At 42.0% G+C, this 13,758-nt stretch overlaps 1 protein-coding gene across 1 annotated transcript in view; it reads left to right on the forward strand.

Moving 5' to 3' along the window:
• TTLL5 (tubulin tyrosine ligase like 5) overlaps positions 1–13,758 on the forward strand; it is a 135,815-nt gene that overhangs the window by 16,212 nt on the left and 105,845 nt on the right. The window contains exons 10-12 of the mRNA XM_067296837.1: positions 6,511–6,612; positions 6,737–6,828; positions 8,901–9,008. Of these exons, the coding sequence (XP_067152938.1) occupies positions 6,511–6,612; positions 6,737–6,828; positions 8,901–9,008 (302 nt within the window). The remainder of the gene's footprint in view (positions 1–6,510; positions 6,613–6,736; positions 6,829–8,900; positions 9,009–13,758) is intronic.

A 13,758-nucleotide genomic window follows, 5' to 3' on the forward strand; every position in this document is an offset into this window, starting at 1 on the left:
AAAGTTCGTCATGGCATGGTGGGTTTGGGGATTTCTGGAGTTAAATGTGTGTTCTGTGATGTGTTTTGTAGATTGCTAGGTCAGGAGGCAGAAGTGCTGCATGTTACTTGCAGGGTAGGTGGGCCACTGAAGGTGGAAATTAAATTTGTTTATAGGCTTATAATGAAGCCTTGCAGGGTGGAGAGGGAGAGCAGTAATCTGTCAGTATCTGAATGCCAAAAGGGATTTTTAATACGGAAGTCTGTAGCATGACAGGCAGGCGGAGAGCTGGGATGCCTCTGGGTGATTTACTGTTAGTCTGGAGATTGAAGGTCCTTCTGGAGTCTGAGGGAATTAGTAAGGAATTCTCCCTTGCTTTCTGTTCCTGCTGGCCAGGCCACCTGCTGCCATTACTGCCATCCTACCGCTTGCTTTTGATTGCTCTTTCCCCCTCACTGATCCAACAGAGAGTGCAGCCAGAGGGAAGGCAAATCTGCTCTTGTTGAAGGTGAGCAATGTGTAGTTGCTGGTAAAGGAAACTAGTTTTTGCCTTCAGCTCAAGCTGGCATGTGACTTTCAGCTGGGGTGTAGGCGGATGTGTCAGAACTGTTGAATGTAAGAGTGTAGCTTTTCTGTTCTAGGTTTCGAATTCAGAAATGAAGGACATTACTCTTTTTGCTGTTCTGCTGAGGAGAGGTAAGCTGCAGTGAGTCAGGGCTGATCACAGTCTGACTGAACTGCTACTTCTGCCTGAAAAGCCGTATTTCTGGCAGCAGTTTAAGTGGAAACTGAAGAGTGCACAGCCAACCTCAGTTTAACCTTTCCTATTCCATAACTGGAGTTTTGGAGTAGAAGTTCCCCTGTAATATTTTTATCTGGAGGCTTTTGGAAACTAATGGCCTACACATTCTGCTAGCAGGTTTCCTTAATTTTGTTAACTTATCCCTTTCCTTAGCAGATTTTTAGAAGGACAGGATTGCTCAGAAGAAGAGAATGTTTGAGATCCACAAGAATGGTAGTAGAGGTGCAGTGAAGCCTGGGAAACAATAATATGATGATAGTGAATATCTTTTTGTATCAGTTGTTGTTCAGTATGCAGAGTGAATACAAGCGGTACATAACATTAAGGTGCAGGATTGCCCCTGTGAGCTATATTATCTCTGTGTAATATGTATCACAGAGGTGACCCAGGTTATTGCTGTGATGGGGGACAATTCCTCCTGCTTCCCTGCCTGTCCCTGCTGAAGTCCAGGGTCAGGTGGTGGAACAGAGTTCAGTCAACACTGAAAAAAGCCAGCACTGAAAACTAGTGATTAGAACCTGTGTTGTGGAGAAAGCAAATCTGATTTCAAGCCAAAACATAGTTGATATCCTTCTGTTGGTTGATACAGGACAGACACCCATTCCTTTCTTGGCTTCTCGATAATATTTGATGTTGCTAACAACAAGAACCACTGTTTTGGATGATAAGGGCTCAGAAGAATGTCCTGAAGTGGCAGGAGTCCTTCCTGTCTGACTAATCCTGGAAAATTTCACCTGTTAGCAGATCTTATTATCTGAGTAGTCCTACAGAAAAAAAAATCTTTCAAAATCAGTATGAATCCAGTGGTTGAACTGTTCAGACCACTTGGACTTAGGCACCTGCAATACCCAATGGAGTCAAGTATGTTGGGTCTCACCATCTCAAAGCCTACAGAATAGTCTAGAGTTTGGACAGGACCAATTCACAGTGGAAAATTAGAATTGGTTGAAGCAGAGCAAGAAGGAGGTGGTGTTAGTGAGCAGAAGATGCATTTTGAAGTCTTATTCCACAGAATAGTCTCCTTTGGCTGAAGGTACACATCCCCATTTGGACAGTCCAGCCTGTAATTTAGGAGTACTCTTGGATTCCTGGCTGATCACAAGGTCCCACATAGCAGCATCCACGAGTAATGCTTTGGCTAGGAAATTGTCCTATCCTGGCGGATGATGACCTGGCCTCAGTTATTTGCACCTTTGTCATTCCTTGGCTGGATTATAGCAATATGAGATAGCTGGGCATGAAGCCTTTAGTGCTTAGGAAACTAGCTAGTACAGAATGCTGAAGCGTGTGTTCATGGTAGCTTGTGTTACTGGGAAAACACCTGGTTGTCCTTTACTTTCTATACCACCTTCCCATATAGTTTCTAAATTGCTTTTAGGATCTTAGTCATTATCTTTTAGGTGGTAAATGGTCTATGTCTGGGATGAGTAAAAGATTGCTTACACTTCTTAATGAAGTGGCCAGAAACATGATCCTCCTCTATTAATAGACTGAAAGATTCCTCAGGAATTTATTCTAATCTCAGTTTAACACCCAGAAGATCTTAACAATTATTGAAAGTTTACTACTTTCCATTTTTACTGTAAAGACTCTTCCTTTGACCTTACTGTCTCTAAAAGTAAATTCTAAAATTCTGTTCAAACAAGATGTTCCATAACATGCTGGTGACTCATTCTCCTTCCTGGACAGAACAAATGTGGTAGATGAATAGCCTTGTTATTACATTGCAAGAAAGATAGTGATGTATAGTATGAAAAGCTATATAAGTATTGAGTACTAAAGGTAACTGTAACTGGTACTTCAGTGATAGTAATACTGTCCTGAGCCAGTGCTAAACGCAAAGTAAGGGATGTAGGCTGTTGCTAGCATTATATTTATGTTCTGTCACCATTCTAACACCTAGAGGCTATTGATGGGGACTCTAGAAATAACTTGGATTTTCTTTTTGGGATTTGAAGATTTGTACTTTGCATAAGGATAATAAGGTTGTTGAACCAACTCCTAGAGAATATGTTTGACTGGAATGTGATTCTGTTGCTTTAATCTTTCTTTTTTTGAAAAAAACCTCCTTTTTTGAAAGCCAGTGACTGAGGAAGGTCTTTGGAAAAGGAAGCTAATGTTAGCATTTGAAAGGTGAAATGCTGTCGATTAGAAGTGTTGACTAGGTCTGCCAGGTGTTGATATCCTCATGTTGCTGATTATGTGCATAATTAAAAAAATAAGAGGTTGGTAAGTGTGGTGGACATCATCACCCTCTGCTTTGAGCCCTTGGAAGTATTAAGGGTACCATGCCTTTCTGAAATTACTTCCTTTTTTGGGCTGAGTATCTTTGAGGATCTGGTCACCAGGATCGTATCAACAAATGCTTTGAGTATGCTGCTTATTAATGACTGTTAAAGTGGAGATGATAAAGCCATAATTAAGAACAAAATACATGACAGGGCTGTTGTCATTATTTTCAAAACAGAAGTGCTAAATCCAGGAAACTTACAGTTAAATTGAAAATAAATTCAAATATTTTTAAGCTGTGGAAATATGTGGACAGGGGATCCAGACTTCTTTCTGTTGCCAACTGCTCTAACTTCGCATGTAGTTAATGATCAAAAAAATTTGGTGCAAAATCTGGGTGGAGGTAGGGGAAGTTTTTTTTTTTTTTTTTTTTTTTTTTTTTTCCTTAACCTTGCTATTCAAGAGTTAGTTTCTCCTTTGGCAGAAAACTTAGTTGTGGCTTGGAAATTGCGTCATGAAGGGTGTTTTTTTGTTTGTTTTCTGCTCCCACCACTGTATTTAAGAAGAAATTTCTTATGTGCATCTTCATGGATTTGCTGATATTGCTCTGGGGTGGGGGGAGACAGCAAGAGAGTTCTCAAAATGGCTACCAACTGAGGGCAGCAGTGGCTTCAGTTTCACTGAGAAATGAGATTTTGGCAGGTCTTTCTAAAGAAAGGATTTTTTTTTTTGCGTAACTTGTCATTGGATGTTCTTGTATAGTTTAGCTTCTTCTGAAAGCTTTATTCACTTATGGAAAGTAATAGGGAAAGGATGAAGAGAGAGAGTTATTATTAAAGTGAAGGGGGGGGGGTTGCATTCTTTTCTGAACACCAAATTCATTGCACAGCCAGATGCTCCCTGTGTTGTGTTTCTAAATTCCTCTCCCTTTCTCCCTCCTCCATTTTTCTTCTCTCTTTACCTGCTTTGAGGGTTCACTGAATCCACTGTCCTGCTCCTACAACTGACCCTGCCCTATTGGCCTGGTACTTTCTTTCCTTTTCACCAGGGCCTCTTCAGATATCCTACGTCTGACGACTTTATCCTTTCTCATCCTCCTTTTTCTCTTTTGAGACATTGGCATCTTCAGGTGTTATTGTAGGAGGATGGTTAGAATGGAGAAAAGTGTTTTGCAGGGGAACATTTGCTGTTACAGCAGCAGTTGTGGTCATTAGTATTGGTCATACAGGTAGTTCTGCCAACAGGATGCCCTGGATTCTGTCTTTCATCTTTGTTTTATGGATTTTCTCCAAAATTTGGTGAGGCTTAAAATATACCTTGAAAGAGGAATTGATTGCATGCGGCATAATAAAATCATTACATTACACTTGATGACACATCCTTTTCTGGGTAAGAATTTTACAGATGTGGCCACAAATAGTATTATCATCTGCTTAATGTGTGGGGTTTTTGGTTTGTGTGTTTTTTGTTGTCGTTTAAGGTTATTTGTGACCTGCTCCTAAAATGGAGGTACTGCCCTCTTTCTGTCCTGAATGTGCATCCTAATGCTCTCCTTTGTCATGCACAGAAGAAAGTGTATCTGCATCTGATTGAAAGTTAATTGTATTTTTCTGTATTTGCACAAGTGGCTTTTCAATCAGATCCATGAACTGATCTTAAGTACCTGCGTGTGCAATTTGTGGAGCAGATCAAGGAGACTGCCTGGAGTGTGCAGCTAAGCAGGTGGTGAACTTTCAGCTGCAGTGCATCCTTAGACTGACTAAGACTGATCATGCAACTGCACATTTATAATGCAACTTTTGCACCAGAGGTAATTTGAAACAGTCCTGCACTCTTCCTGGCTACTGTTCCCGTTCTCATGTTGTCCATTTCCCTTTCTGGCACAGATATGTGTTGACCAGAAGGTAACTGATCCATATGACTGTAATGGAGGAACAGTATGGGCAACTGAACTAGCAGTTGGCTGTGGGAGCCTCTTTCCCTGCCCCGGAAGCAATGTCTGTTTAAATTCTTTTAGCATTCATTGAACCTCTTACTAAAGAGGTATGCTTTTGACAGAATTACTGTTTAAATTGCTTCAATACGATTTCATGCCTTATTCCTGTGATCATTCATGGGCTTGTGCTGTCCTTTGTATTGTGCCACCACAAGCATTTCTGCACCCATGCAGTGAACTGATCTGACTTGACAAACAACTCGGCAAAGAAAGGCTTGCTGTGCAGTGACAGATACTCTTGTGCCAGTATTGTGCAGGTGGAATGAAGATGGGTAGCTAAGGAAGGAGAGTGCTGATAGCTTAAGTCTACGTGGCCACTGAAAAAATTGCTTATCAAATTGTACCTTTATGTTTGTAGCTGTGTGGATCAGGGAGCTGATCTGTCTTTCTCATCCTCCTCCCTCTCCCCATTCCCCTTCCTCTGCTCCTCCCCCCCCCCCCCCCCAAATCCCCAAACCCTTAATGCCTTACAAACAAAAATCCTGTGTTATTTTTCGCCTGGATCAAGTTTTTGATTCAGCTCACTGTGTAGCTACACAAATCTGATGTCAGTGTGTGGCTAAGGCAGTGGTGATGAAGTACTTGGTTGCAGTACAGGTAATACCTTTAATCAAGAAGTCACCAGTGATATTTCCGTAATAGAGACTGATTTAACTGTGGTATTGATGGCTGTAACAAGGTTCAAACAAAAAGTGGGCTTTGGGCTAGACAAGCTGTAGCAGTGATTTGCTACTGATAGCTGTCTTTCCTAAAGTCCCTTGGTCCTTTCCTTGTACATAAGTTATATGACGTCTTTGATGTGATATGGAAGGCTGGGTGGTCTCCAAGAATGACAGCAGCCTGGAGGAGCTGCTACCTTGTTGGACAAATTGATTTGGCCTGCAGATTGTGCCTGATTTTCTGAGTCTCTCTTGAGAAAGAGGATTGCCAGTTGTAGTTTGTGTATTGGTGATGCTACTGGTGGTGACAGAAACCTATCTCCACCCTTAATCTTTCCTAAGGCATTCTTGGAGTATATGCGCATATGAGACTTCAGGGAATATTGACTCTAGTATACATATGTAGCATGATCTCTCTATATGTCTGCATTTCCCAGGATCACTGGATTTTAGGCATTCGAAGTAGGTCCTGTTGTGAAATTGCAGGAACTAAAGCTAAGTGTGATGCTGACTAAGTGGCCTGTCTGGCCAGGATGTTTGAGGACCACAAATCTCAGCAGTCAAGAAAAATATTCCTAGCATGAAGTGTACAGTGTTAGGCTGTGAAAACTCCCAGGAGAACAAATGGAACTCTGCTTTAAGACGCCAAAACCAAGACTATATGCACCTGCATGTGGCCCTAGAGAATAAACTGTATTTTTGCTGGGGGGAGGTTGCATTTGATGAAATCTCATTGGGTACGTCCTCTTTCTAGCTGCTGTAACTGAGTGGTCTGTATAGCAGGATGTATTTAGTAAGCATGTCATGCTTTCAAGAAGCACTGAAATCTTTATCCCTCTTTACAGGTTTGCAACAGTGAGGTATGACCAAGCATCCAAGAACATTAAAAACCAGTTTATGCATCTGACCAACTACAGCGTCAACAAGAAGAGTGGAGATTATGTCAGGTACTTGGCTGGAAAATGGAACCTGATTTCTGGGGACTGGGTCAACTTACTTGAGTTGATATAAGGTTGGTGGCAGTCCTCAGATAGGCCAGTGGTGTGAACTTGCTTGTTTGGTTTATTTTAGCTGTGACGACCCTGAAGTAGAGGATTATGGAAACAAGTGGAGCATGAGTGCAATGTTGAGGTACTTAAAACAAGAGGGGAGAGACACAGCAGGTCAGTAGAGATCTTGTTGTTTTGTTCCTTCGTTGGATCTTAGTCATCCTCCCAGTGAGAATATTAAGAAAAATCAGGGAAGAGCTGTAGTGAGTTCCATTTAGCATCAGGACAAGGTGGAGGAAAGCATTGTTCCTTATAGCTAATTCACTAGGGCTGTGAACTTATTCTCTATCCCCAGAGATGAATCCTACCCCTTCCCTTTTGCAAATTATATTCTGAGACTTTCTCAGGGTGTGTTTCTTAATATTTTACCTACATTTCCCGTTTCTTAAGGTCATCCCATCCCTTCTAAAAGCTTCCCTCCCTCTTCTGCTCCCATGGCCTGCTCAGTCTGATGAGTGACCAACCTCTGGAGAACTGTGCCAGTTTGAATGACTCTTGGATGTGGTGTCGTCTTTCCATGGCTCAGGTTTCGCTGAGTGTTTTCACTTCAGTCTGTGTTCATATAAAATAGCTCCCTCTTCCACACCTTTGCCGGGTCTGCTGGAAGTAAATGCATCTGCAGAGCAGAATCGAGGTATATCCTTTCTTAAGGGATAAATTACCTGTGATACTGAGCCCTCCGTAACACTAACTGATAGCAGCTATGCCCATCTTGTGAGTGTTGCCAGGGAACACTTAGATGGTGGAGGAAGGGGTTTGAATCTGGCTTTCACATGGAAGTAGACCTTTCCCCCATCGTGTGCATGCATGGCTCTCTGATCACTTGCACCGTACATTTTCAATCAGTTGTACACACCTGGTTATTTGGTACTGTTTTTCCCTTCTAATCTAAAGTATATGACATACACTCTTATGACTAAGTAAACTGCTGAGCAATGTGAGAAGGTTTCTCTGTAAACTGTTACAAGGCTTCTTGCACCTTTCTCTGATGCATCTAGTTCTGGTTGTAGGGAAGCAGAATGCTGTCTGGAGAGTGCTGGCGCTGTCTGAGCTGGCAAGTTTTTTGTGCTCTGGGATGTTTATGTGCACTTTGGCATTCCCATGCTTCCACTTAGTCCTCTCTTGGCACAGAAGTTCACATCTGACTTTGCTTGCATGTTCCTTAGCATTTGTTCAGGTCCCTGCATGTCATCTTCTGAACTTGAAAAATACAACTGTAGGGCTAAATTGAACTCCCTAGTTAAGTGTTTTGTACTAAATGTTCTTTGGGACAGGGATTCCCAAGTGTCTGCATGGGTTTGTGGAGTTTTTGGTGTGTTTGCTTGTTTTCCCTTTGAGGGGTTGTGGGAGGGTGCTACAACCCCTACTAACTTTTCAGACTAGGACTCCAGTGTTTGTTCATTCCCTTCTTCTCTCACTTCTCTATTATTTGCCCTTGAGAATAGAAACTAACAGTGTGTTGTTCTTTGTATTGCATGACTCATCTCAAGCCCAGTGTAGGACCCATGTCTCCATCTAATGTGTATCTTATCTTGCCTTTTGCTCCCTGTCTCAGCTCTGCTTTGTTCTGAGCTCTGTTTACAGGCATACATAGGAGCTGGAGAGAGCTTCCTTACTGAATCTGCAGAGTGCCTGTAGGCTAGGAGGCCTGGGTCCTGTCATCAATCATATCACTTCTAAATGATCTGTAAATCATAGTTGGGGAACAGCTGCTTTAGAGGAAGGTGCTACATCACAGAACAGTTAATTCATAAAAGTCCACAAGAAAAACTTATTTTGTACCTCAAAGGCTTTGGCTTGTACCCTGTAGTTTGAGGGTTTATCTCCTAGTGCACTCTTGTTTAATCCTTCCTGATGGTGTGATCAGACTCCAGCTGACTTGTGCTGATGTGCTTGCCACATGTTCCTGCTTACTTGCACTATACATGTACTCACTTTTACCATACTCATTTATGAGCATTTTTGCACTAAAATACTTGTGCATGTACATGCCTGCTTGCATGGATTTCTATATAAACATTATGGCTTTGTTATTCATAGGCTCTTATGTGCTTTGATTCACAAGGATATGTTTTCATATGCATATACTCATGCTTTTCTAGATATGCTATGCTGCTTCTCAGTCTGCTTTTTCTTTTTCTTTTTTTTTTTTCCCCTCTCTTTTTCCCCCTCTACCCTCCTTGCAGCACTGATGGCCAACGTGGAGGACCTGATTATCAAGACTGTACTTTCTGCTGAGCTGGTCATTGCTGCAGCCTGTAAAACTTTTCTTTCACATCGTGGCAGCTGCTTTGGTAAGGAACTGGGGGCATCTCTGTTGATTTGCTCTTAAGTGCAGTTTGCAGCTTCCAGCTTTCCAGTGCTACAGATAAATTTTGATTTCCTTTTGGAAAGAGGCCTGGTTTTGTTTTCTCTCACTGTAGGCCTCTCTGACATTAGGGGATGTTGAATCACCTTTGCCCATGTATCAGTGTCATCCATCAGAGTCTGATGCTAGAAAAGGGCATGATGGAAAGGGACCTGGGGGAGTGCCGGAAAGTTAAAGTAACAGTCCCACTGGTGCACTTGCAAAGGTTAATCATTTTAAACTTCCCTTCAGAGCATTTAATATTTATTGTTGGGCTAGATGACTCAATGTAGTGCTGAATTACTGTGCCCTTTGTCTGAGGACTAGGGAGGAATGTGTAATGAAGTGCCTGGAATTATAGTGGTGGTAATACTTCTGGGCTTGTGCTTGTGTGAGAATACCACATGGTGGCGTCAAAGCCTATTTCTTTTGGAAGCTGGATGCAGAACAATGTGCTGGCAAAGGGTTTTGAGAACTCACTGGCAGCAGAGGCTGGGAAGAGCTCCAGAAAGCAGCGGCTGGTACCACAGTGTACCTTCTCCTGCTTTCCAGTGGCTGCTTCCCAACCTTCCCTAAAGCGGCCTCCTCCTGCTCTTAGCTGCCGTCTGCACACACAAATACTCACATGAGGTAGGAGTCTCAGAGCAGGGGAAACAAATCTATAAATTAGCCCCAAATAGTCAGTGCTTAAACCAGTGGCCAAACTTAGCTTAGACTATCATGTGTTTAGGTATTGGGAGGAACTTATATTTAAACTTTGACAGGTAAATCTACTTGTGTGGCTCTTGCATTTTGCTTGAGTATTTACAGTCCTGCAGCTTTCCCCAGGCTGACATAAATGCTGTCGTTGTTGGATTCTCAGGGGTCATGAGAGACAGTGAAGAATCCAAGGAGGAGCCATGGCTGATATGTTATTTGGTTATCTGATAAGCTAGCTATCTCTCTGGCCTTAGCTTTTCCTAAATGACTCTGATGCCTTCTTTCAGAGTTGGAGAACCTTGGCATAGATGGGGATTTATAAGTTAGATAATTGCTTCTAGTGAAGTAGCAGTTTAGCAGCTACTCCAAGAATATCAACAACTGGATTTAAAAAAACAAAACAAAACAAAAAACTAAACCTTAACTGCCTCTGTTTTGTTTTTCCCTTTTCCTCTCTGTTTGTCTCTAGTTTCCTCTGAGCTGCTTATGTGGAAACTAATGTTCCTCATGTACTTTCTGCTGGGCTTGGCTTTGAGGTTATCCCACTTCCTGCTGCCTCCCCAGGGCTGTACTAACCACCTCTCAGATGCTCCCCCACAAATAAACTGTTTTGTTCCATTTGTTTCAGTGTAAACATGAATTAAGAGCTTCCCAGGAAAGAGAGCTTAAGTAGGAGCCACATTGCTTCCCTAGGGAGCCAGAAGCATTCCCAGGGCTCAGTACTTTCTGCCACCTTCCTCCTCAATTAAGTTGAGGTCCTTGTCCCAAGGATTTGAGCTGCCCTTGTCGTCCTGTATGGCTCATTCTTCATCCCTGAGTCTTGTTCTGACCCTCTTTGGCCTTGCCAACTTTTAACCCTGTTGTAAAAAGGCATTTTTTTTCCCCTAGCTGAGAATGTTCAGAATTGCTAAATTCGTAGCTGTTTCTGTGAATGAGCACAGGGAGAAAACTGGGAGTGAAGATTTCAAGGCAGCATGTAGAGCCTCCCAAGAGCCTGGGTTTTCTTTTGTTCCCCCCCCTCCCCTTTTACTGGGCTGTGAACGATGAAACCGCATGTATGCCCTGAGAAGACTGATCATTTAAAATGAATCTGAGTTCTGAAACCTATATCTGAGATTCAGATATAGAGGAAGCTCTTGGTTGGAAAGATCCTAGAAAAACATGAGTAACTTGATGTATTTTCTACTCCAGTCTTTGTAATGCTGTTGTGGGAGGGGGTAGGACTCCAGCACAATTACCACCTTTTTTCTAAAAATTAAATCACAAGTTCTTATTTGTTTAGATCAGGCTGCCCACTTTCTCTCTGTAACAGTTTAGATCTCCTGCTGTGGTGCTTCGTTCCTTTCCTAAGTGTTTTCTCTGCAGTATCTTTGCTATTTTTTCAATTTAAAGGAAGAGAAATGTAATGTCCCAATTAAGACTGTAGGGAGAGTTTATGGAGTAGAATATAATTGCTTGAGTATGAACTTGGTGGGAATCCTAGGACAAACATCCCATCCCCTGTGCTTTTTAAAAACCAACAAACTCACCAAATAACACTGAAAAAACTACAGTTCTTTCCAATGAAAAAGTGTTTATTCCTTTGATTTATATTGTTCTGCAATTAATACTTCTAGACAGTAGCTCTTAAGTTAGGAAGTTGATTTAGGTCTGAACAGGGTTGGTCATTGGTCCACTTATGTATTATTTCTGGAAACATCCTTGGCTTTTGCTTTTGATAGAAGAAGACTTCTTTCAAAGACTTTTTTGCTTGAGTCTGCCTAACATAGCCCATGATTTGGTCACATTTCTAGACGGTTAGGATATAGTCACTTTGGGTAAAGGGGGGAAGAGAGTGTGATTGTATATGAAAAGGCGAGGGTGATGCTCTTGTTCAAATATAGGTATGGACCTCTTTTCCCGGTCAGTGTGGAAAATGCTGATCTTCTGAGGTCAGAGCAATAAAGGCAAAAATACGCTGTTATCTGTTCTTGAGGGGCAAAAGAACTATGACAAGCATTATTCCCAAGGAAGGAAAGGTATTCAAGTGTGGGAACAAAAGTGCTCGGATGATAGTGATCAACTTGTTTCTTCTGACCCTGAAAGAGGATACCTTTTTCTTCTTCAGAGCCTGTATGAAGTTAAAAAGATGCAGGATTCTGGCAGCACTGGGTTAACTTTGAGGGTTGGTGGGAATTTTGTACACTCTGTGCATGGCCTTGCAGAGGTGACTAAGTGTGAGCAGGAGGTGGGATGGGGATACATATGCCCAAGCTGTTTAAAGATTGCATTGTTCTCTCTCCTAGAGCATGCACTTCTGGGTGGGCTAGAAAAGGCAGTGAGGTCTGCTTTCAGACAGTCCCACTCTCCCTAGGATGGTTTAGAGGGGGTGGAATGAAGGCAACTGGGTGCAGCATTTGTGCCAGGATCCTGTGTGGCACCGTTTTCTCTACTTACTGCAACATGAGCCTGAAGAAGCAATAGAACAAGTCCCCTGTTTCATTCCTAGCACAAGTCAACCCAGCAGTGGGACTGTTGAACTCTTCTGCATTCAAGAGGGCAGGATAGGACAATTTTGCATGCTTCTTGATCCCACCAAGGAAATGTGTTTTACTCAGCTGCTCATGTGTTCTAAGGCTGAATAGGTCAGGCTTGTGCTTCTAATCACATTTACATCAAGATGGTATAGAGCAAACAATAAACAGTTGCATTTGTGTGGTGCCAACCTGGAGCTAAATGCTTAAAAAGAAGTCTTAATTTGTATCTAATCACCAGTCCTCAACCATCTACATTACTGCTGTTTGTGAGCATTTCATTTCCCTAGTAGTAACAGTGGTCCTGCCTGGGAGAAAGGTAGCAATCTGTAACATTGAACGGTGCTATCCTGCTCTATAATGAATTTTACAGAATATCAAAAATTAAGATTCTTCAAGAATTTATCTGCAGGCTCACTCCACATGAATGTAGGTGAGTCCCTGCTTGGAGACTCTTGGGTCAGCCATATGTATACCGTACACATATCCTATCTCTTTTCCTGGTTTCATAGATCACGTGAAGAGCAGAATAGGTATTCCATATATTTATTCTTTTTGCAAAGCATAATCCATTCTCTTTTTTTACCTCCTTACTGCCAGTCTTTACTTTAAAAACAGCATATAAAGATGCTGTTTTGAGTCTGAAAAATGTTCTTAGAGTCCTCTGGCTACCCTCAGATTCAGGAGGCCTGTACATTTCTGGACAGGCCTCCAGATAATCATAATGTGCCAGTGCAGGTTTTGTAATATATATATATATATCTTCAAAACAGAACAAAAATGTCAGCTGAACCTTAAGGGTGAGAAGAGTTTGAGGGATAGCTCTTCCAGTGATAACCCCTACAGGAGCAGATCTTTGTACCTGCACAGTTTTCCCTACCCATCACTTCATAGTTCTGGATGGTACCTAACTGAGTGCTGATGAATTAGTGCCCAGAGCTCAGCTAAAGGAGTCAGCGTCCCTGCTGCTGCTGAAGCTTTCTGGTTGCTTTAGAAAGTTATTCTCAGCTTGATAGCACCAGTTTCTTTAACAGGTTTTCTTAGGGGACTGGGGCAGACCTAGGAAGAATGAACTATTCCATAAACAGCAGTAAAGAAGCAACCAGCACTGCCAACTTCTTGGCATCAGTGGACTTGTGTTACCAAAGTCTGTATCAAAATTGGTTTCTTAATACATCTTGTGTTGCCATTGGGTCTCACAGTGACATTAAGGACTTAAGAATATGGAAGTGGGGAATACTGGTGTGCACTTAGGTCCTATACTTGCTGGGGCTAAGGTTGTTGGAGTTTTGGAGTGAAGGTCATTAATATAGGGGTTTAAAATCAAAAGAACCTTGGGTAATGAAGTCACAAAACATGCTCTCTTTCTCCCTCCCCTCATATACCTACATATCTGTGGAGGCTTATGGCTTTCATTTTGATTTATCTGCTATACCCCCCTAAATTTATTAAATAACTAGCATATCTACTCTTCTATTCCTTGAT

The sequence above is a fragment of the Apteryx mantelli genome, chromosome 4 (genome assembly GCF_036417845.1).
Source record: "Apteryx mantelli isolate bAptMan1 chromosome 4, bAptMan1.hap1, whole genome shotgun sequence".
NCBI classification, from domain to species: domain Eukaryota; kingdom Metazoa; phylum Chordata; class Aves; order Apterygiformes; family Apterygidae; genus Apteryx; species Apteryx mantelli.